At 51.5% G+C, this 24,363-nt stretch overlaps 1 protein-coding gene across 4 annotated transcripts in view; it reads right to left on the reverse strand.

Annotated features, from left to right (window-relative positions):
- The window catches only part of LOC140715822 (CXXC-type zinc finger protein 1-like), a 35,001-nt gene that overhangs the window by 513 nt on the left and 10,125 nt on the right, over positions 1-24,363 (reverse strand). The window contains exons 4-14 of one of the 4 annotated variants that reach the window (XM_073028240.1): positions 18,790-18,929; positions 17,727-17,876; positions 16,915-17,103; positions 9,250-9,357; positions 6,805-6,989; positions 6,066-6,273; positions 5,343-5,453; positions 5,105-5,154; positions 2,497-2,593; positions 748-900; positions 209-393 (exon numbers count right to left, since the gene is read on the reverse strand). In XM_073028240.1, coding sequence (XP_072884341.1) covers positions 247-393; positions 748-900; positions 2,497-2,593; positions 5,105-5,154; positions 5,343-5,453; positions 6,066-6,273; positions 6,805-6,989; positions 9,250-9,357; positions 16,915-17,103; positions 17,727-17,876; positions 18,790-18,929 — 1,538 coding nt within the window. In that variant the 3' untranslated portion in view covers positions 209-246. Of the gene's footprint in view, positions 1-208; positions 394-747; positions 901-2,496; positions 2,594-5,104; positions 5,155-5,342; positions 5,454-6,065; positions 6,274-6,804; positions 6,990-9,249; positions 9,358-16,914; positions 17,104-17,726; positions 17,886-18,789; positions 18,930-24,363 lie in introns of all 4 variants that reach the window. The other 3 variants (XM_073028239.1, XM_073028242.1, XM_073028243.1) reach the window with 3 other exon arrangements.

The following is a 24,363-nucleotide window of genomic DNA, read 5'->3' on the forward strand; positions in this document are numbered from 1 at the left end:
TCCCAGAAACAAGCAGAGAAGTCTCCCCCGTGGATTCCGCGAATCTCCTCCCACCTCCCACTGAACTCTCAGCACAGCGTTCCCTCCTCACCACCACCACCAGTGTGGTATACCCTCCTTGTTACCACCCCTCCGGCAGCGCGGGATACCTCCTCTCCATCCTTCCAATAGCTTCCCCTCGCTGCTCCACCCCCAGAGAAGCACTCACCCTTCAGATGTGTCGCTGGGTCCTGGCGTCGCAGGCCGTCAGCGCTCCTTGTTGGATCGTAGGTCTGTCGTTACTGGGTCGTGCTGGATGGTCTGGTGCAACATCAGGGCCAAGAGACCCGCCCGGTATGCCATAGCCATTCGCACATTCCGCTCCTGCTCGAACAGCTCATCCAGCTTGTACCACTGCCACACAATGGCACACAGTCAGTGAAACGAGGCATTCAGGGAGATGGGTGAGTGAGGGATGCTGTGACAGAGCAGGATTAATGTCTGTGGGGATACAGTCTGTGATGGTGCTGGGGGAGAGGGGTCACCAAGGGACAATGTGAGGGAGCTGGATTAACATCTGTGGAGATACAGTCAGTGATGCAGGGTGCTGGGGGAGAGGGGTCGCCAAGGGATGGTGTGAAGTAGCTGGATTACTGTCAGTGCGGATACAGTCAGTGACACACAGTGCTGGGGGAAGAGGTGAATTACCTTCCCCCAGTAAACATTTATCTGGGAGAGAGGGGTGGTTACTGACTTCAGAAGACTCACCACTCGCACACGCTCCAGGTCCACCTCTGCCCGACGCAGTTTCTCCCAGCAATAATGTTTGTTGCATTTGCGTTTGGCCACACGGCAGAATTCACCCGTCAACTCAAAGACGTCCTTCACCAGCGGGCAGCCACAAACCTCGTCTGCCGACACCTGCCGTTTGAGAACGGGGACAGCACAGGTCAGGCACAATGTGCAGCTCCCTACACCGTCCCATCACACACTCCCGGGATCAGACACAGAGTGCAGCTCCCACCACACCGTCCCATCACTCACTCCCGAGATCAGACACAGAGTGAAGCTCCCTCTACACTGTCCCATCACACACTCCCGGGGTCAGACACAGAGTGAAGCTCCCTCCACACTGTCCCATCACACACTCCCGGGGTCAGACACAGAGTGAAGCTCCCTCCACACCGTCCCATCACACACTCCCGGGGTCAGACACAGAGTGCAGCTCCCTACACCGTCCCATCACACACTCCCGGGATCAGACACAGAGTGCAGCTCCCTCCACACCGCCCCATTACACACTCCTGGGGTCAGACACAGAGTGAAGCTCCCTCCACACTGTCCCATCACACACTCCCGGGGTCAGACACAGAGTGAAGCTCCCTCCGCACCGTCCCATCACACACTCCCGGGATCAGACACAGAGTGCAGCTCCCTACACCGTCCCATTACACACTCCCGGGGTCAGACACAGAGTGAAGCTCCCTCCACACCATCCCATCACACACTCCCGGGGTCAGGCACAGAGTGAATCTCCCTCCACACCGTCCCATCATACACTCCCGGGGTCAGACACAGAGTGAATCTCCCTCCACACCGTCCCATCACACACTCCCGGGGTCAGACACAAAGTGAAATTCCCTCTGCACTCTCCCATCATACATAACTGGGGTCAGATCCAGAGTGAAGCTTCCTCCTCGCCAGGGTTTTGTGGACAGGTCTGGACATATTGCCTAAAGATGGCGGGAGTTCACTAGGTCGAATCCCGGGAGGGAGGATCTTTCTCTGAGGAGTGATTTAAGCAGAAAGGACTGTGCTCTCTGGAGCTTCATACACAGAAAGGAAATCCACTTAGAAATCCCCGATGACATGGTTGCGATGAGGGTGATGCCTGGCTGGGGAGCATGAGACCAGGGGTCTCTGGAAAAGGATCGGCTGTTCGGGACAGAGATGGGGGAGAAAGCCCTTCAACTAGAGGGGTGGAGAATCCTCTAGAATTCCCCCACTCAAGGGGTTCCTCAAAAATTCCATCCCCCAGGGTAGGTTTCCTGCAGAAATTCTGTCCCCGTGAGGAGCCTGCAAAAGACATACTGTGTAGGTCATTGATCATTGTAAATTGTCCCGTGATTATGTTGCGTTAATCGGGGTTGCAGGGGTCCGCATTATATTGCTAAACAAATAAATAAATTTCCTCCTGTGGTGGGAAAACTGCAAAAAAAGTCTCTCACCCTTGGGGGAAGGGGGTGCCTGCGGAAACTCCCTCCCCCAGAGGGGTATCTGCAGAAATTCAGTCGCCGAAGATGTACACACCAGAGACTGTCAGCAATATGGGGATTGAGGGATCAAGGGATACAAAACGGTGGCATCAAGGGAGGAAACAGGTTAGCCTCACTGAGCAGTGAGAGAGAGCTGGGGTCGTGAGGTGGGAGTGAATGGTTTCCTCCCCAGTGTTGTGCAGAGAGTTCTCCAGATGCCACCCATTCACCCTCCTCTCCCACCACCCTGCACCCACCTTACCTTGGGGTCCCGGGAGTGCTCGGGACACAGGACCTGCAGCCTCTTGCAGTAAGTCTTGCTTTGGGTGTTGTAGACGTCGCAGAACAACCGAGTGGCCCTGGGAGTGAGGGGAGAGGGAGGGGAGGTGAGGGTCAGCATCGCTTCAAATCCATCCACTCACCCGCCCTGAGTTACAGTCGCAGTCAGAGAAACAGGTCCTTCGGCCCATCTGATCCAAGGTGCCCATCTAAAATAGTGCCATTTGCCCACGTTTAGCCGAATCCCTTTCCTATCTGTGTACCTGTTGGAGTCTCTTTTAAAAGTTGTTCATGTACCTGCCTCTCTCTGGCAGCTCGTTTCATATACAGACCACCCTCTGGGCGAAAACGTTGTCTCTCCCCATTAAATCTCTCCCCTCTCACCTTAAACGTGTGCCCTCTTGCTTTAGACTCCCCTACTGTGACCATCCACCTTATCTATGTCCCTCGTGATTGCATAAGCCTCTTTAAGGTCACCCGTCCACTCTGCAGAAAGGAGAATCAACCTTGAAGTTAGACTCAGAATTGTGTTTGTTTAAGATAATTTCCAGGACACGAGTGTAAATTGGAACAAAATGACCTGATGCAGCGCAAAATAAAAAGTTTACAGGCTGTGTAAAGATTTCTTGCTGGGAGCAATGGTTGGTCAAGATTGGGGGATTTAGTGGACAACAAGGAAGACTATCAGGGCCTGCAGCGTGATCTGGCCCACCAGCGCCTTTACTTCCTGAGAAAGCTGAAGAAATTTGGCCTGTCCCCTAAAACCCTCACTAATTTTTATAGGTGCACTGTAGAAAGCATTCTTCTAGGGTGCATCACAACCTGGTATGGAAGTTGTCCTCTCCAAGAGCGGAAGAAGCTGCAGAAGATCGTGAACACAGCCCAGCACATCACACAAACCAATCTTCCATCCTTGGACTCACTTTACACCGCACGCTGTCGGAGCAGTGCCGCCAGGATAATCAAGGACACGACGTACCCAGCCAACACACTTTTTGTCCCACTTCCCTCCGGGAGAAGGTTCAGGAGCATGAAGATACGTATGGCCAGATTTGGGAACAGCTTCTTTCCAACTGTGATAAGACTGCGGAACGGATCCTGACCCGGATCTGGGCCGTAACTTCCAAATATCCAGACCTGACTTGCACTACCTTACTTACCCTTTTCTATTTTCTAATGATGATTTATAATTAAATTTTTTATTATATTTACTTCAATTTGTACTTCAGGGAGCGCGAAGCGCAGAAACAAATATCACTGTGATGATTGTACACTCTAGTATCAATTGTTTGGTGACCATAAAGTATTTGTATTTGTATTTGGATCAGCTGGAAAAATGGGCTGAAATATGGCAAATAGAATTTAATGCAGACAAATGTGGGATGTTGCTGTTTGGTAGGACGAACTAGGGTAGATAGTTCCCTAGCTACAGTGAACGGTAGGGCACTGAGGAGTGCTGTAGAACAAAGGGATCTGGGAATACAGGTACGTAATTCATTGAAAATGGCGTCGTGGGTAGGTAGGGTCGTAAAGAAAGCTTCTGGCACATTGGCCTTCATAAATAAACGTATTGAATACAGGAGATGGGATGATATGTTGAAGTTGTAAAGGGTGTTGCTGAGGCCTAATTTGGAATATCGTGTGCAGTTTTTGTCAACTACCTACAGGAAAGATGTAAATAAGGTTGAAAGAGTACAGAGGAAATTTACAAGGACGTTGCCGGGTCTGGAGGGCCTGAGTTATAGGGAAAGATTGAATAGTTTAGTATTTTATTCCTTGGAACGTAGAAAATTGAGGAGAGATTTGATAGAGGTATACAAAATTATGAGGGTATAGATGGGGTAAATGCAGGCTTTTTCCACTGGGTTGGGTGAAACTACAGCTAAAGGTCATGGGTTAAAGGTGAAAGCTGAATAGTTTAAGGGGAACATGAAGGGAAACTTCTTCACTTAGAGGGTGGTGAGTGGGTGGAATGAGCTGGCAGCACAAATGGTGCATGTGAGCTTGATTTCAACGTTTAAGAGAAGTTTGGATAGGTACGTGGATGGTAGGGGTATGGAGGGCTGTGGTCTGGCTGCAGGTTGATGGGAGTGTGCAGTTTAAATGGCTCAGCAGTGACTAGGTGGGCCGAAGGGCCTGTTTGTGTGCTGTATCTATCTATGATTCTATGGTCCATGTATATGTAAAAAGAAATTAGAGGGATCGCTGTTACCCGCCTCAACCACTTCCTCTGGCAGCTCGTTCCGTATATGAACCACTCTCTGGGCGAAAACTTTGCCCCTTGGTTCCCTATTAAATCTCTCCCACTCTCACCTTAAACCTGTGCGCTCTAATTCTTGATACCCCAACCCTGGGGGAAAAAGACTGTGTGAACTCACCCTCCCTACACCACGTGTGATTTTGTACATCTCTACAAGTTCACTACTCAGTCTTCCTCAATCCAAGGAATAAATGTCCAACTTCCCTCCCCCTAACCTACTCCATTATCCCCTCAAAAATAGATCTACGAATTAGTTACCCCCTCAAGGACAGACCTGCAGTATGGCTAATTACCCCCCTGGGCGCCAGGGCACTTTTCTGCTGTTACTCACCCCTCGATACGGGTTGGGTACATGGATCCAAATGAGGTCTGGCTCTCGTACTGGAAGAGAAAGAGAGAGGGGGTGAGGAGACTAATTGAGGTGTGGGGGTCAAATGAGGAGGGGGAGGCGTCTGATTCTACCCCCACCCCACCCCAAGTGGTCGTTGACAGATCGGGCAGCGTTTAGCACAGGGTGGGAGAGGGAGGGGGAACAGTGTGAGGTAGGGTACTACCCCCTGACCCGATACCTTAGCATAGCAGCGTTCCATGTGCTTCATGGCTGTCTTGGGGTTGATAGGGTGACCACAGGACACACAGAAGATCTGGAAGTCAGCCTCCTCGCTGTCACCCTCGTTTACCTGCCGCAGAAACACATAACAGTGACAGGCGGATGCATGTGCTGGAGGGTACGTCTCGTACCAAAGCAGTCCCATTACCCGGCAACCTCCTACTGTCCCACTCCCAATGGGACCCCAACCCTTCCCATTCACTCCCACCGTCCACACTCCTAATGGGACCACCTACCGTCCCACTCCCAATGGGACCCCAACCCTTCCCATTCACTCCCACCGTCCACACTCCCAATGGGACCCCAACCCATCCCATTCACTCCCACCGTCCCCACTCCCAATGGGACCCCAAACCTTCCCATTCACTCCCACCATCCCCACTCCCAATGGGACCCCAACCCTTCCCATTCACTCCCACTGTTCCCACTCCCAATGGGACCCCGTCCCCTCCCACCATCCCCACTCCCAATGGGACCACACCTTCCCTGTCCGCTCCCAGCGGGACCACACCTTCCCTGTCCACTCCCAGCGGGACCCCAACCCCCTCATCTGCTCCCAGCGGGACCACACCTTCCCTGTCCACTCCCAGCGGGACCCCAACCCCCTCATCTGCTCCCAGCGGGACCACACCCCCCCCCCATCCGCTCCCAGCGGGACCCATCTCCAGTGGACCGTGCCCACCTCCTCGTCCTCCTTGATGGACTGCTGCTTGGCCTTGGTGATGATGTTCTCCAGCTCGTGGAAGCGCCGCTCCATCTCCTGCAGGCGGCCGCGCGCCTGGTGCTGCTCACGCCGGATCTTCTCCAGCAGCTTCTTGCCGTGCTCCTCGGCGATGCAGGGGCTCTGCTGCCATTGCTGGATGCGCTGTGGCAGGATCTCATATATCCGGCTACGGGGAAAACCTCAAGTCACTTAGATGCGTACAGAGGTGAGTAAGCCGGCACAGTCCACTCCAGGGTCTGGGGGAGGCAACAGGAAAGGGGGCCGGGTGGTGGGGGGGTGTCGACACGGGGAATCGGGAGAGGGAGGAAGGGATTCGGGAGCTCAGAGGATGGAAGATCAGCAGATTAGAGAGCAGGAACGGCAGGGGAGCAGGGGGGAGGAGGGTATTTGGGAGCTGGGAAGGGTGCTGGGGAGAGGAGGGGACGCAGGAACTGAGGGGGAGGGGCAGGGGAGAGTAGGGGATGTGGGAGCCGAGGAGATGGTTGGACAGCGAAGGGATGCGGGTGCAGGGGGGTGGGTGGAGGGCAAGGGGGTGCAGGAGCCAAGGGGTTAAGGAGACAAGAGGATTCAGGAGTGCAGTGGGGGTTCGGAGACAAGTGGCTTTGGATAGATAAGCGGAGCAGATAAGATGAGAGGATTTCGGTAAAGCTGGTGGGTGGAAGATGAGAGGATTCGGGAAGGAGGCTGAAGCACTCACTTGGCAGCCAGCTTGACCCCACAGCTATCAGAGCAGTACTTGGAGCCCTGTTGGGCGGCCTGTACACAACTGGGGCCCAGGCACTGCCTCAGGTTGCTGGGCTCGCGGCTGTCAACCTTGTCAGAGTGCCGGTGTTTCTGTTTGTGTTTCTGTTTCTGACGGTGTCTCCGGTATTTCTCTTCCTTCTGCCAACAGGAGAGAAAGAGAGAGAGAATGTGATGAGGAAGAGCAGAGTGCCAGCCCAGAGTCAGTGAGATCTCGGGGGGGGGGGGACCACCAATCCCTTGATCCCTTGTCCCACCTGCCGTCCTCTACCCCGTCCCACCTGCCGTCCTCTACCCCATCCCACCTGCCGTCCTCTACCCAGTCCCACCTGCCGTCCTCTACCCCATCCCACCTGCCGTCCTCTACCCCATCCCACCTGCCGTCCTCTACCCAGTCCCACCTGCCGTCCTCTACCCAGTCCCACCTGCCGTCCTCTACCCCATCCCACCTGCCGTCCTCTACCCCATCCCACCTGCCGTCCTCTACCCAGTCCCACCTGCCGTCCTCTACCCCATCCCACCTGCCGTCCTCTACCCAGTCCCACCTGCCGTCCTCTACCCCTGCCTCCTGCCGTCCTCTACCCAGTCCCACCTGCCGTCCTCTACCCAGTCCCACCTGCCGTCCTCTACCCCTGCCTCCTGCCGTCCTCTACCCAGTCCCACCTGCCGTCCTCTACCCCGTCCCACCTGCCGTCCTCTACCCCGTCCCACCTGCCGTCCTCTACCCCATCCCACCTGCCGTCCTCTACCCAGTCCCACCTGCCGTCCTCTACCCCATCCCACCTGCCGTCCTCTACCCAGTCCCACCTGCCGTCCTCTACCCCTGCCTCCTGCCGTCCTCTACCCAGTCCCACCTGCCGTCCTCTACCCAGTCCCACCTGCCGTCCTCTACCCCTGCCTCCTGCCGTCCTCTACCCAGTCCCACCGGCCGTCCTCTACCCAGTCCCACCTGCCGTCCTCTACCCCTGCCTCCTGCCGTCCTCTACCCAGTCCCACCTGCCGTCCTCTACCCCATCCCACCTGCCGTCCTCTACCCCTGCCTCCTGCCGTCCTCTACCCAGTCCCACCGGCCGTCCTCTACCCAGTCCCACCTGCCGTCCTCTACCCAGTCCCACCTGCCGTCCTCTACCCAGTCCCACCTGCCGTCCTCTACCCCTGCCTCCTGCCGTCCTCTACCCAGTCCCACCGGCCGTCCTCTTACCCTGCCTCCTGCCGTCCTCTACCCAGTCCCACCGGCCGTCCTCTACCCCTGCCTCCTGCCGTCCTCTACCCAGTCCCACCGGCCGTCCTCTACCCAGTCCCACCTGCCGTCCTCTACCCAGTCCCACCTGCCGTCCTCTACCCCTGCCTCCTGCCGTCCTCTACCCAGTCCCACCGGCCGTCCTCTTACCCTGCCTCCTGCCGTCCTCTACCCAGTCCCACCGGCCGTCCTCTACCCCTGCCTCCTGCCGTCCTCTACCCAGTCCCACCTGCCGTCCTCTACCCCGTCCCACCTGCCGTCCTCTACCCCGTCCCACCTGCCGTCCTCTACCCAGTCCCACCTGCCGTCCTCTACCCAGTCCCACCTGCCGTCCTCTACCCCGTCCCACCTGCCGTCCTCTACCCAGTCCCACCTGCCGTCCTCTACCCCTGCCTCCTGCCGTCCTCTACCCAGTCCCACCTGCCGTCCTCTACCCAGTCCCACCTGCCGTCCTCTACCAGTCCCACCTGCCGTCCTCTACCCGTCCCACCTGCCGTCCTCTACCCCTGCCTCCTGCCGTCCTCTACCCGTCCCACTTGCCGTCCTCTACCCGCCTCCTACCATCCACACTCCTTTTCTGTTCCCACAGCTCCAGCAGTCCACCCCCCTCCCTCCTTATCCCATGAGAGGGTGGGGGGGCAGGAGGACGACTGGCCCCCAAGGGCAAGCGCGAGACAAGAGAGAAAGGAGAGGGAGACAGAGAAGGAGACAGGGAAATGAAGTGAGGGGGAGTTGAAGGATCAGACGGGGAGCAGGATGCCTGAGAGAAGCCCGACAGAACGTGGGAGTGCGACACAGAGGGAGAGTTACAGTCAGAGTGACAGACACCTTTAAATTGAGGAGGGAGAGATACCTGTAAAGGGAGTGGGTATTGGTGAGGCTGTGGTGTGGAGAGAGGTGACGGAGGTAATGGAGTCAGTAGATGTCCGACAGAAGAGCCCACCCACTCCCCTCCCACCACAACCCCGTGGTCCCGACGCCAGGCACTCGAGTCCCTGCCAGCGAATCCAGCAATGACCCCGTGGAGCTGGGCATGCTGTTCACATGCACTGCCACAAAGCGAAGGATGCAGAGCGTGCCACGGGGCGCTGTGCGACCCTGCCACTTACCCACCACCCCTGAACCCCACCCCGTGTGGACCACAGGCCCACCTCTCCTTACCTTTTTCTCGGACTTTTTATCTCTCCGCTGCACGTGCTTCACCTTCACCGCGCGCTTGCGCAATGGCGGATCGATGAACAGGGGGTCCTCGGGTTCGCTAAACCATGACTACAGAGGGAGGAGAGAAGAGGGACGTCAGTTATGGCATCTCTCCCTCCCTCCAAGCTCCCTCTCCCTATTGACTGATGTGCAGTGGGGGGAGAGGGAGGGGGAAACAGGAGCAAATATTTTGTTGACAAGCGGTTTGCAGTACCGCCCTCGATTCTTTAGACACCACATATAATAAAAAGACGCATCTCGATTTTCTTTACTACCAAATGAAGCAGCGAGTGATTTTGTTTTTGCAACCTGAGAACAGAGAGGGGCTTCCACGGGAAATGTCTCACGTTGGCTCGGCGTCAACCAGACAGATGTGAGAATGAGAACACGTGTTGTTGCATGATGCACTTTGAAAGCCTTTTCAGTTATACTAGTATTTCAGTAGTAAACGCTTATACCAACAGTTGTATTTTGAAATGTTATTTCTCAATTGTGTTTTAAAAAATTATTAATAATTTTTGAACTGGTTTTCTGAAATTCTTCATTTATTTCTATCTGTTGTTATATTTTTATTCAATGAATACATGTAGTTAAACAAACAGGACTCAGCTCTTTTTCCTTGAAAAAATGTCCACAAGACCATAAGACATAGGAGAATTAGGCCATTGGGCCCATCGAGTCTGTTACACCATTCTATCATGGTTGATTTACTAACCCTCCCAACCCCATTCTCCTGCTTTCTCCCCATAAATTTTGATGCCCTTAAGAACCCATCAACCTCCACTTTAAATATACCCCATGACTTGGCCTTCAGTCATCTGTGGCAATGAATTCCACAGATTCTCCACCCTCTGGCTAAAGAAATTACTCATCTCTATTCTAAAGAGATGTCCTTTTATACTGAGGCTGTGCCTGCTGGTCCTAGATACCTCCATTTTAGGAAATGTCCTCCACGTACTTTTCAATGACTGTGAGGGACACACAGGTCTGTAGTGCGCTGACTGGGTGGTGGTGGAGCCAAATAGATGAGGGACTTTTAGAGTCTGAGTCATTGTACAGTCATCGTACAGCACAGAAACAGGCCCCTCAGCCCATCCAGTCCACACCAAGTCACTTAAACTGCACTGGGAACATCACCCCCCTCCGCCTCCAACCACTTATAACAGATGTTTAGATCGGAACGCGAATGGAAGGACACAGACGTTGTGTAAGCACAAGAGATCAGTTTAGTTAGTCATTTGATTAATTGTTTCGGCACTACGTTGCGGGCCAAAGGGCCTGTTCCTCTGTGTTCTAACCACCCCCTCCGGCAGCTCGTTCCATATACAGACCCACACTCTGGGTGAAAAATACCACCCTTTTAAATCTGTGCCCTCTAGTGTCAGATTTCCCTTCCCTGTGACCATCCACCTTGTCTACACCCTTCACGAGTGTGTCTATCTCTATAAATCGACTGCTTTGCAAGCCATCTATACAATTATCAAGATAGCAGAAGGGAAAAGCAGTAACAGCATGCAGAATGAAGTGTTACAGTCACAATAAGGTCACCCCTCAGCCTCCTTCACTCCAGGGAAAACAGTCCCAGCCTCTCCTTATAACTCAATCCCTCCAGTTCCAGAAACATCCCTCTCCAGCATAATGACATCCTTCCTATAGCTGGGAACCAGAACTGCCACAATACTCCGAGTGCGGCCTCACCGACATCTTGTACGGGTGTAATGGGACGACCCAACTCCGGTACTCAGTGCTTTGATACATGCCGCCTTCGCCATCCTGTCTGTGACACCAATTCTTACAACCCCCCCATGTCATTCTCGGTGTAAACCCTGTCCTGGTTTACATTCCCAAATACAACACCTCATATCCACCCTCATCCACCCCCAAGTTAAACTCCATCTGCCCTTACTCCGCCCACCTTCCCAGCTAATCTACATTCTGCCATTAATCCTAAGGCAACCTTCCTCAGGCCCCATCACACCACCAACTTCGGTTTCATCCGCTAACTCACTAACTAGGTGGCAGCCCGGGAGCGGAGGGAGCGTTGCGGCGAGCTTGTTGCTTCACAGCACCGGCGATATTGGGATTCAATTCCCACCACCACCTGTAAGGAGCTTGTACGCTCTCCCCATGACCGCGTGGGTTTCCTCCCAGAATACAAAGACCTACGAGTTAGACCTGGGAATTCACCTGGTCTCCTTGAGAGTTCGACAGCACCCTCATCCTCCTTTATCGTGGGCACTGCCCAACCCTAATCTCACCATGTCACTGAGACTTCTTGCCCCCTGTTCTCAGAATAAGGGCCATCCTATCATTTGGCCCCTGAACCGTTTGCAGACACCAGGCCCAGGAAAGTGCAACCAGCACTTCTGCTTCCTCAAGAGGCTAAAGAAATTCAGCATGTCCCTTCCCCTCACCCAAACACAGGCATTCTGTCCTGATGCATTGGTAGTTCAGCAAAGACTAGATGGGCAGAAGGGCCTGTTCCTGCGCTGTTGTGCTCTATGATTTTATGGCTCGGCATGGCAACTTCTCTGCCCAAGAACATAAGGAACCGCAGAGAGTTGTGGACGCAGCTCAGCACATCACAGAAACCAGCCTCCCCTCCACTGACTCTGTCTACACTTCCCTCTGCCTCCGTAAAGCTGCCAAAGTCCTCATGCATCCCAGACATTCTCGTTTCTCCCCCTCCCATCAGGCAGAAGATACAAAAGCCTGAAAGCATGTCCCACCAGGCTCAAAGCTTCTATACTGCTGTTCTAAGACTATTGAACAGTCTCCTAGTATGACAAGATGGGCTCTTGACCTCACATTCTACCTCGTTCCCACCTACTTTATAAAGACCACATTCACCCCAGTACCTAAGAAAAGCTAGGTAATATTTAATTACTACAGTCGGCCCTCCTTATCCGCAAGGGATTAGTTCCGGGACCCCTCGCGGATACCAAAAAACGCGGATGCTCAAGTCCCTTATTTAACCTGTTTCAGTACAGTGGACTTTAGGACCCAGCGGAACCCCGGACCTTATTTAACCTGTCTCGGTGCGGTGGTCTTTAGAACCCGGTGGAGCTCTGAATCCGCAGTGCTTCTGTTCACAAAAATAATCACGATCACAATTGAAAATAAAGTGGAAATAATAAAGCGATCAGCAAGAGGTGAAACAACATCGGTCATTGGAAAAGCATTAGGCTACGTCGGTCAACGATCAGAACAATTTTAAAGGAAAGTGAGAAAGGCCCTGCCCCATTGAAAGCTACAATTATTACTAAGCAACGCAGTGGTTTAATTATTGAAATACATACGTTTCTTAATTGTTTTATATGCATAGTAAGGTAAAATATATAGTATTTTCTAAGACAAATGTTTGACTAACTGACACTAAATAATACTGGATGTAGCTGTTCCAACTTACTTAGTAAGAGAACTTCTGATTTTTTTTTGATCCCGATCCACGATAACCAACACACATCTTCCCGTGTACTTTAAATCATTTCTGCATTACTTATAATACCTAATACAATGTAAATGCTATGTATATAGTTGTTATATTGCATTGCTTAGAGAATAATGACAAGAAAAAAAGTGCTGGAAGAGCACTTCTGGGTTTTCTCGATTCGCGGTTGGTTGAATTCGCGCATGCGGAACTCGCGGATAAGGAGGGCCGACTGTACTGCTCATTGGCTCTGAAATCTACCATCATGAAGTGCTTCGAGAGGACGATCATGCCACACATCAACTCCAGCCTCCCAGGCAACCTAAACCCACTAAAAATTCACCTACCACCGAACAAGGTCTGCAGCAGAATCATCTCTCACCCCAGCAGCTCCTGGGCAGCGCAGACACATCAGACTATTGTTTATTGACTACAGCTCCGTCTTCAAGACTATCATTCCAAGTAAACACATTCCCAAACTCGGAGAGCTGGGACTTAACACTCACTCTGCAACTGGATCCTCAACTTCCTGACCGACAGACCACAATCAGTAATGACAGGCAGCAACACCTCCACTGTGATTCTTCACGACACTGGAGCTCCACATGGTTGTGTCCTCAACCCCCTGCTCTGCTCCCTGTACACCCATGACTGTGTGGCTGGATTCAGTTTTGAACTCCACCTGCAGGTTTGCAGATGACACTGCTGTAGTGTAACGTATCTCAACTAACAATGAGTCAGTCCAGGAAGGAAATGGAGAGCCAAGAGAAGTGGTGACAAACTTTCCCTCAAGGTCAACAAAACAAAACAGATAATCATTGACTTTGCGGAGTGGGGGGGGTGGAGCACATGGTCCTGTCTACATCAACAGCGCTGAGGTCAAGAGGGTCGAGAGCTTCAAGTTCCGAGAAGTGAACATCACCAACCACGTGGGCACCACGGCCAAAAACATTTACCACTGCTTCTACTTCCCCTGGACTCTGAGAAATCTGGCACGTCTCTTTTAATCAACGCACCATAGAGAGCATCATGGCCCGGTATGACAACTGCTCTGCATGTGACCGCAGGCCATGGAAAACAGCCTCCCCTCCGTTACTCCATCTACACTTCCCACAGCCACAGTATAGCAGCCAGTCACCCCAAACATTCTCTCTTCCCCCTTCCCCGATCAGACAGAAAGTACAAAAACACAAAAGCATGTACCACCAGGACAGCTTCTACCCTGGAACGACAAGATGGACTCCCGAGCTCCCAATATACCTCATTATGATCTTGCAGCTTACAGTCTACCTGCACTGCACTTTCTCTGCGACTGTAACACTCTATTATTGTTTTACCTTGTTCCTCAATGCAGTGTGTAATGATCTGATCTGTATGAAAAGCATGCAAGACAAGATCTTCACTTTCGCTCCCTACCTGTGGCAATAATAATTCGTTGCAGCCTTGGACATTCCTGCCTACGCTTTCACTGTAACTGGAACACTTTATTCTGCTCACAGGAGAAAATCTGCGGAAGCTGGAAATCTCAGCAACACACACAAAATGCTGGAGGAGCTCAGCAGGCCAGTCAGCACCTATGGAAAAGAGTATAGTCCACTTTGTGTTACAGTCACCCCTCAGGGGCAACTACTACTCTTTTCCGTAGATGCTACCTGACCTGTTGAGCTTCTCCTGTGTGTCACTTTATTCTGAATTTGGTTATTGCTTTTCTCTTTTGTACTAGCCCAACGCACTGTTTCGATTGAGGGTATTCATGTATGGTTGAATGACAAACCTGAATTTGTAATGAAATGATCCACATAATGGCATGCAAAACAGATTCTCACTGTCTCTCAGCACATGTGACAATAATAAGCTAATTTAATTTATTAACTTCCATTGGCTGTGGAGGCCAGGTCAATGGGTATATTTAAAGCGAAGGTTAGCTGCTTCTTCATTAGTCAGGGCGTCAAAGGTTATGAGGAGAAGTCAGGAGAATGAGGTTGAGAGGGAAAATAAATCAGCTATGATGGAATGACGGAGCTGATTTGATGGGCCAAATGGCCTCATTCTACTCCTGTGTCTTATGGTCTTCATTACCCAGGACAGAGAATACAACAGCAGGGAGGTGATGGTACAACGTTATAAACCATTGGTCAGCCCACAGCTGTACAGTACTGGTCTCCACACTATAGGAAGGAGGTGACCGCACAGTTGAGATTCCCCAGGATGTTTCGGTTACAAGGAGAGACTAGAGAGGCTGGGTCTGTTCTCCCTGGAGTGGGGGAGGTAGTGGTGGACAGAAAGAGATAGGGTGGGAGAAACATTCCCCGGGACAGAGGACAGAGAGCACACATTCAGACTAAGGGGTGTAGAGGAGATCCGAGGAGGAATATTTTCCCTCCAGGGGGACTGGAATCTGGAACAGTGCCTGGACGGTGATGGTCGCAGAGCTGGGGAAGGGGATTGGTGTAGATGGTAGAAACGTGAATGGACCTCTTGTATTACTGCAGCGGCAGCTCAGCACACTGCCAGGCAAAGCCAAATTGCTCTGTCTCTGACAGCAAGAAACCGCAGGGAGTTGCGGTCTCAGAAACCACTGGCTCCATGAAACCGACACTTCCCATCCCTGACATTCCCTCTTCTCCCCTCTCCCATCGGGCAGCACCTACAAAGCCTGAAAGCACGGACCAGCAGGCTCAAGGACAGCTTCTAACCGCTGTTATCACTCTCGAATGGACCCCTTGAACGATAAAACAAACTCTGAACCTCGCAATCTACCTCGTTATGATCTAAGCGTCTTATTGTCTACCTGCACTGCACTCTCTCTGTGACTGTGACACTCTATTCTGCATTCTGTCACTGTTTTACCACGTTCTACCTCAATGCTCTGTGTAATGATCTGACTATGAACAGTGTGCTAGACAAGCTTTTCGCTATATTCCCATACCTGTGACAATAGTAAAATCAATTCCAGTATACAGTCGGCCCTCCTTATCCGCGGATTCCGCATGCGCGGATTCAACCAACCGCGGTTCGGGAAAACCCGGAAGTTCTCTCTCCAGCACTCGTCGTTTGAGCATGTACAGACTTTTTTTTTGTCATTATTCCCTAAACAATACAGAATAACAACTATTTACATAGTATTTACATTATATTGGGTATTATAAGTAATCTAGAAATGACTTAAAAGTACAGGCAGTTGCCAGGTTATGAACGAGTTCCGTTCCTGAGTCCTTCTTTAAGTCAGATTTGAAGTGGGAACAAGTACATCCGGTATTATTTAGCGTCAATTAGTCAAATGTTTTTCTTACTATATAGTACATAGTTTACCTTTCTATGCATATAAAACACTTAAGAAACATATGCATTCCAATAATTAAACTACTGTGTTGCTTAGTAATAATTGTAGCTCTCATCGGAGCAGGGCCTTTCACGTGCTCCATTAAAATTGTTCTGATCGTTGACCGACTGCAGCCTAACGCTTTTCCAATGTCCGATGGCTTTATTACTTCCACTTTATTTTCAATCGCGATCGTGAGTATTTTTGTGAACAGAAACACTGCGGATTCAGAGGTGCGCCAGGTCCTAAAGACCACCGCTCTGAGACAGGTTAAATAAGGTCTGGGGTTCCGCCGGGTCCCGAAGACCACCGCTCTGAGACGGGTTAAATAAGGTCTGGGGTTCCGCCGGGTCCCAAAGACCACCGCTCTGAGACGGGTTAAATAAGGTCTGGGGTTCCGCCGGGTCCCGAAGACCACCGCTCTGAGACGGGTTAAATAAGGTCTGGGGTTCCGCCGGGTCCCGAAGACCACCGCACTGAGACGGGTTAAATAAGGTCTTGGGTTCCGCCGGGTCCCAAAGACCACCGCTCTGAGACAGGTTAAATAAGGTCTGGGGTTCCGCCGGGTCCCGAAGACCACCGCTCTGAGACGGGTTAAATAAGGTCTGGGGTTCCGCCGGGTCCTAAAGACCACCGCACTGACAAATTAAATAAGGGATTTGAGCATCTGCGATTTTTGGTATGGGGGGGGGGGGGGGGTCTTGGAACCAATCCCCTGCGGATAAGGGCTGACTGTATAAACACATACACACGTCCACAGGAAAATAACCCTCAGCATTGTATACAGTAGCATTATTAATAAGTTCACTTGGACCTTTTTGAGTTTTTCAGCCACACTCGCAGCTGGGGTTAGGGACGGGGAGAGGGCACCCACCTTGTTCTGGTCGCCACTGCTCAGCGAGGCGGCGTAGTCATGGTACATGTGGGGGGCTGAGCCGTGGTCTCCGTCCTCAGACATGGACTCGGGGTCGGTCTTCACCTGCGCCAGCTGCTCCTTGATGATCATCAGCTCGTCGCCGCGCACCCGCAGCAATTTCTGGCAACGGAGAGCGAGGTGGTGAGGCTAGTGAGAGTCAGGAGGGAAGGGGTGATGAAGAGAGAGGCAGAGGGGACGGCCGAAGAGAGAAGGTGCTGGTGGGGGGGGAGGGGGGCAATATAACGAGTTGAGAGGAAGAAAACCAGTGACCTCAACAATAAATGTGTCGCAAGGTTGGGAGTGGAGAAGCTGGGCAGGGGAGGGCCAGAGTCAATAAGCTCACTAGAGTCTGTCCCCAAGCTGTCAATCCCACAGCACGTGTGTCCATAGGGAGACACCTGCAGAAAAGCCCCAGCAAGCCACCATCTCCCCAGGAGTACCAGAGCATGCAGAAATACCCTGTGCACAGCACTGAAAGGTCTACCCCACTGTGCCCCTCCTCCCCACCCAGACGGCTGGGCTGGCGAAACCTTCGACAGAAGAGTCCCGTCTGGAGCTTCCAGGTCTCACAATGAGAGATGGACCACTTTCAGCTTCCTGGAGGATTATGGGTAAGCAAGCCAGCCATTAGGAATCAAGCAGCACCAGGCAACAGTTGTTGCAACGAGCAGCGGGAAAGCAGGAAAGTTCAGGTGGAAGGGGTCTCGGACAGTCCCTCTACACTTCCCCTACACCACTCATGCCAGCCGCCACCTTCGCCCTTCACCTACCCGCGCCCGGATCTCGCACTGCCGCAGCCGGCACTTCTGCCGGATCTTGTTGGGGCCCCCGAACTTCTTCATGTCCTTGCAGAAGTCGCACTGCCCGCAGTCCTCGGTTCGCCTGCACGCTTCACACTCCCCGCACATCCTCGCGGACCTCTTTATTTGCTTGTCGACGGCAGGGATGAGGCGGGGGTAGGGGGGGTTGGGTTGGGGAGAAATGTGGGTGAGGTGGAGAAATTGTAGAGGGACGGTAGGGAGTGAGGCAGGGATGGAGAGGGGAGGGGAGAAGGAACAGCAGGGTGAAGGAAGGAAGAGTTTATAGATGGCCGAGGCGACGCGGGGCACGAGGAGCGCGATCCCCACCCTGACCCTCACCCATGACCGCTGGAATAGCCCAATACTCAGCATAGGACAGTGAGATTCAGTGCTAGGACACAAACCCTGGAGGGTGGTGGGGGGGGGGGGGGTTGCTGAGGGGCAGATGGAGGAGCTCCAGGACAAAATAACGACAATTAGGCCATTAGGCCCATTGAGTCAGCTCCGTCATCATGGCTGATTCATTCCTCCACATAACCCCGTTCTCCCTCTAGCTAAAGAAATTCTTCCACATCGCCGTTCTGAATTGACGTCCTCCTATTCTGAGGCTGTGCCTTCAGACTTTAGACTTCCCCACAAAACGAAACGTCCTCTCCACGTCCACTCTAACTAGGCCATTCAATATTTAATCAATTTCAATGAGTCTCCTTCATTCTTCTAACTTCCAGCTCAGAGACATCAAAACACCACACCCCATACGTCCAGCCCTTGCATTTTCTTGACTCTACCCACAAGGACACTACACCTTCCGATCCTACGTCACCACTTTCTGAGGAGGTAAGGTCCAATCAGCAAGAGATTCTCCCTCGTATTACACCCCCTCCCTAGGCTCCACAAGCAAACAGTGTGTGGCGGGGGAGCTCGCTCCCATGGTGACCCGTCTAGATCCGCGGTAGCCCGGTAAACGCATGATTCCCGCTCCCCACCCAAATAGAGGCAGAGCTCTCAGGGGTGGGTGGGGGAGGTCCCTTACATTTGCCGCTACTTTCCTCTTGTCCAGCCTCGCGTCCCCCTGCTCTTTCCTCTTCTCCTTCTCAATCGCCACCTCGCCCGCCCGTTCCTTCTCCTTTGCCTTCTTCTGCCGGTATTTGATGGCGAGCGTCGGATCATTAGCTGTTGGGGTCAGGGCAGGAAGACAGAAAGGATCCCTGGTTAAAAAGAAAGTGACGACTTTCTGTGTTTCCCCCACCAGCGAACAGTGTTGCAAAAGGATGAGGCACTGCATATTAGAACAGTATATTACAGGCCCTTCAGCCCACAATGCTGTGCTGACCTCTCCACAATCAATCTAACCCTTCCTTCCACATTTCTCCTTTCATCTACATGCCTATCTAAGAGTCTCTAAAGTATCTGCCTCTACCACCACCCCAGCAGGGCATTCCTAGCACCCACCACTCTGTGTAAAAAGCCGACCTCTGACACTCATTCAATCGCCTCTTTGGTTATCCAGTTCTATTTGGGAAGTCACTGACTCTCCACTCTAACTATGCCTCTATCATCATAAGCACCCCTAGCAGGTCACCTCGCATCCTCCTTCGCTCCAAAGTGAAAAGCCCCAGCTCGTTCAACTATTCTCATAAGATGTGCTCTCTAATCCTGGCAGCATCCTGGTAAATCTCTGCACCCTCTCTAAAGCTTCCACATCTTTCCTATAATGAGCTGACCAGAACTGAACACAATTTTCCACAAATGGTCTATCCAGAGTTTTGTAGATCTGTGTAACACACACAAAACGCTGGAGTAATTCAGCAGGTCGGGCTGCATCAGTAGAGAGGAATAAACAGTCGATGCCTCATCAGCCCCGATTAAGGATCTCGGTCCAAAACCTCAACTGCTTATTCCCCTCCATTGATGCTGCCTCCAGGTGTGGGTGCGGGTGTGGGTTAGGGTGTGCGTGGTTCCTGCTCCCTTCACCTAATTTGACTTGCATAGAAACTTTGAGGGATCTATGGACGTGGACCCCAAGATCCCTCTGTTCCTCCACACTCCTTAAAAATCCTGCCATGAGCCCTGTTTTCTAGAGCAGGAGCTCACAACTCTGGGTTCCTTCATTCGATCCAGACCTCCCACACTGTGCCCGTGTCTCTGCCGAGGTTCCAACACTAGAGGCGGTGGGACTCGGCCAATTCTATCCCGGGCACAATGCTCCTCACCTGCAGGAGGCGATGTCTCAGGAATGTGACAACCATCATTAGGGACCCCCTGCCCCCACATAATCAGGACCGTGTCCTCTGCTTGAAACCGCTGTCAGGTAGGAGGTACAGCAGCCTGACGACTCACCCCGAAGGTTCAAGAACATCCTGGACACTCTCTCTTCTCCTGCTTTCATCAGGCAGAAGATTTTTTAAAAAGCCTGAAACAACCAGGCTCAAGGACAGCTTCTACCCCGCTGTTATGAGATTATTGAATGTGGATCAAGGTTCAAGTTTAATTGTCGTTCAACACAGTAACTTGAAAGAGCGCTACTCCAGGCCAAGTTGCAACACACAGAACTGTCACACACAGCACAAGGCACATAGAAGATACCAGTAAAATACAGTCAAATATAGTTCAAGACACAGCCCACGAATGTTGCAGAAATCTACAGTCGAACACAAAATGGCTTGTCTTCTGCCAAATGAACACTAGGGAGCAGCACCAACTCCAATTTGGATGCCGTGCCACACCACCTCTGACAATTCACTCCTGGAGTTTTAACTTCATCTGATTGCAAACCTGAACTGCCCTTCCTCTTTGTGCAGGGAGGGCTAGCACCTCTGGCGAAGGGGCTTGTCATGTCCACTCCGGGGCAACTTGTTCACCTTTTGTCCCCCGGACACTCAGTTCTCACCTGTGGTTCCAAGTAGCTGTTTGCGTGTGAAAGTGGCCCGGCCGCACCCAGGCAGGTTAAACCAGGTGAGGGTAGCTAGCAGGTCTCATACCCTGCTGAGACAGCAACACTCCTACCCCGCATGCAAAGTCAGCTCCAGCGGACTGGGTGAATGAGATCCACAATGGGATCCAACAGCCAGGAAGGTGGCACTACAATGCTCCGTGGAGATCGAAGGGCACGACGAGGACGAGGCACAGAAGAGCTCATGATCATTCACTGAAACAAATGAAGACCCCGTTTGCAACGAACACTCGTTCCACTGGATCCAGAGAGTGGAACTGCCCCAGTGCAACGGTTTTCCAACTTCAAAAACTCTCTACACAGGATTCCTCTCATCATCGGAGATGACGACCAACCAACATTTTATTCTGCATTTCGTTAATGTTTCACCTTGTTCTACCTTAATGCAAAAGGTGACACAGGATGGTAGCACTAATCCTCCCACAGGCAGCCATGAAACAAAGGAACACCAGGAAACTTGCTCAAATAAATACTCAAACACCCAACGTACAAAGAAAGTACAAATCACACGAATGGGGAAAAAACACAAATACCACACAGAATCTTTAATACCAAACTGAGTCCTCAAATTAGCTCCTTGTCGTTCGCTGACTGCAAGCCACAGAGCCAGTTCGCATCGAAGCACCCAGATCAAAATCGTGCAAGAAAAAAAGAGTAGCCAGAAACACATGTAACATGAACTGCAGAGTCCAGCCCACAAACCTTGCCCAAGACCCAAGACTCGTGCACCTTCCTCTGGCAGCAGCGAGTGAGAGGGCCAGGTAGACGGCATTGAACACTGGCTCATCCTTGTTGGTTTCAATCTTGCCCAATGCTTCGATCGGTAAGATCGGCGAGAAATGGAGCTGATTACGGGTTTGCGCTCCGCCATAGGACTGCACACTCCGTTCTCAACCTTGCCAAATTCCCTCAGAGATCGCTCAGATGGCCCAAAATGTAAACTACAGGCTTCAATCACACACAGGTTAGCAGAAGAAAGAGATTTAAAAGGAGAAGTAGTTTTGTGAATTGTCTTCAGGAATGCTGCTGTTGATCGCTGGTGCCACACTCTGACCTGACAGTGAAGGGTTCTGATTCAGCGCCATGTACTGTGGTTAACATTCCATCACACAGTAACTTCAGTATCCAATGGATAGCTCACGTCATCCAGGTGCCAAACTCACATCTCCCCAAACAGATACTTTCCTCCGAGCTGAAGGAAACTTTACAAGCTCCTGGTGGCCAAACGAAATGCTTCAGAAATGGGAAAATCAACCTGAAGAAATTCAACATTACAGCTAAAAAGTGGGAAGACATTGCTTTCAGTAGATACACCAGGAGGAAATCTGTTCAAGAGGGAGCTGTGCTCCACGAGAACGACCTCCGCTGTGCTGCAGAGAACAAGCAGCAGCTGTGAAAGGGGAGAGACTGAACAACCAAAAGACCCAAACGCTAACCACACCAGAATATACGGAAAACCGAGAGGAAGCTACTGACATGATAAAGGAAGCCCTGAACACCGCCAGAGATGGAGGAAACTTCATTGCTACCCTAAACACCAGCAGCATAACAGGAGGTAAGAAAGGATCAATTTGCAGAAATATCAGTATGTCTTGTAAGTTATGGATAATCTATGTTATCTTGTGTCAATGTACTGGCTAATTTTATGCAGTGTACTAGGAGAGTGGTCGAACAGAGGGATTAGGAAATACAGATCCATAATTCCCTGAAAGTGGCATCACAGTTAGACAGGGTTGTAAAGACAACTTTTGACATGTTTGCCTTCATAAATCAAAATATCGAGTACAAGAGTCAGGATGTTATTTGAAACCAGATTTGGAGTATTATGTGCAGTCCAGGAAAGATATCAGTAAGATTGAAAGCATACATAGACATTTTACAGGATGTTGCCGAAACTTGAGGACTTGGGTCACAGGGAAAGACTGAATAAATTGTCCCGAAGAAGGACTTCAGCCTGAAACATCTGTTTATTCTTTTCCAAAGAGGCTGCCCGATCTGCTAAGTTCCTCCAGCATTTTGTGTGCATTACTTTGACTAGGTTAGGACTTCATTCCCTGGAGCGTAGGAAAATGAGGGGGAGAGTCGATGGAGGATTACAAACTTATGAGGCGTATAGTTTAAGATGGCACTGGTAAAACACATGGTGATGCCTTACTGGCAACAAACAAATCTACTACTCTATTAACCCACACTCTTTCTGGACAATGATCATTGCAGTCACAGTAACCTCCCTTTCAGAGCTGAGCTTTTGAACTGCCTGTACAACCTGGCATTTTTGCAGTGCGAACGGAAGTCTTGAAGATGCAGGACGGTTACAGTGTGGTGTGTACAGGCGGAATCGAGGCGGTGGGGCCCAGGCCCGAGAGCGATGAACGAGCCAACGTTTGGCCATTGCTGAAGTGGACTTAGAATCAATTGGAAGTGGCAGATCTGAGGCGAGGTGTTGGAATGAAAGTGCTGGGCCAGTCTGAAAAGATTAGCATGTCAGGGCCGGAAGCGGTGTTCAGCTTGCTGCTTCATGAAGTTTATTTGTCTCTGTGCCAAACTAAGACTGTTGCCTGCATCTAATGGGCTCCTGGACTGGCTGCAATGATGATTGGCTTCATGGCTGCGAACTTTAGTTCTGAATGCTATATCCTTACTTTTTATCGTTTGCACAATTTATTGTTTTTTTTTGCAGATTGGGAGTTTGACGGTCTTCTTTAATGGTTTCAGTTGGGTTTCTTTAAGGAGATAAGTCTCGAGGTTGTATGTATAAATGCATTTTGAACTTTCAGATAGGATTAGTTCATGCAGGCTTTTCCATTGAGGTTGGGTGAGACTAGAAGTCATGGATTAAGCATGAAAGGTGGAACGTTTAAGGGGAACTTCTTCACTCAGAGGGCAGTGAGAGTGTGGAACAAGCTGCCAGTGGAAGTGGTGGATGTGGGTTCAATTTCAACATTTAAGCGAAGTTTAGATAAGTACATGGATGGGAGGAGTATGGAGGGCTGGGGTCCAGGTGTGGGTCACTGGAACTAGTCGGCACGGACTCGATGGGCCAAAAGGTCTACTTTGATGCTGTCATGCTCCAAGCCTCTACAACAAACGTGGATGAGGTGAATGGGCTGCTGACCCATTGGTAGCTGTCATGATGTGATGGGGAAGAGATGCCAACTGTGCCGTTTCGCGAGGTGCTGAGGTGGTTCTTGTACTTCTTTGTCTTTGTCTGCTGCCCGGATGTGGTTCGGCCTGCTTTAGCACCCGACAGTGAGGGAGGATCCCAGCGGAGATCTACGCAGGACTTCTCCCTCTTTACGCCGGGAAACCTGGGGTGGAAGGTGTTGCATCGAGCAGTTCTGTGCAACAGATCTCTGAGTCGGTTCACTGACACCCCAACAGTTATTTCTGTGGCTGAGAGGAGTCACTGTGCCACGTGTACATGGAGTGAGAGAGGTTTGCAGCCTCTGTTTGCACATCTTAAAGGGCTGCTCCCCATGGTCCTGATCTAAGGTCACTCAATACGAAGGTGGGTGGGTCATTTGGGGAATCCACGGATGGACCTGCCGGCTCCTCTTCCAAGGTTAAATCAATGCCCAGGTGTCCGTGGAAACAGAAGTGGGGGATTTCTAGGAATGGTGGGCCTCACAGGGGCTTGAGGGTGTTGTAGATAGC

Source organism: Hemitrygon akajei, chromosome 24 (assembly GCF_048418815.1).
Source record: "Hemitrygon akajei chromosome 24, sHemAka1.3, whole genome shotgun sequence".
In the NCBI taxonomy this organism is placed as follows: domain Eukaryota; kingdom Metazoa; phylum Chordata; class Chondrichthyes; order Myliobatiformes; family Dasyatidae; genus Hemitrygon; species Hemitrygon akajei.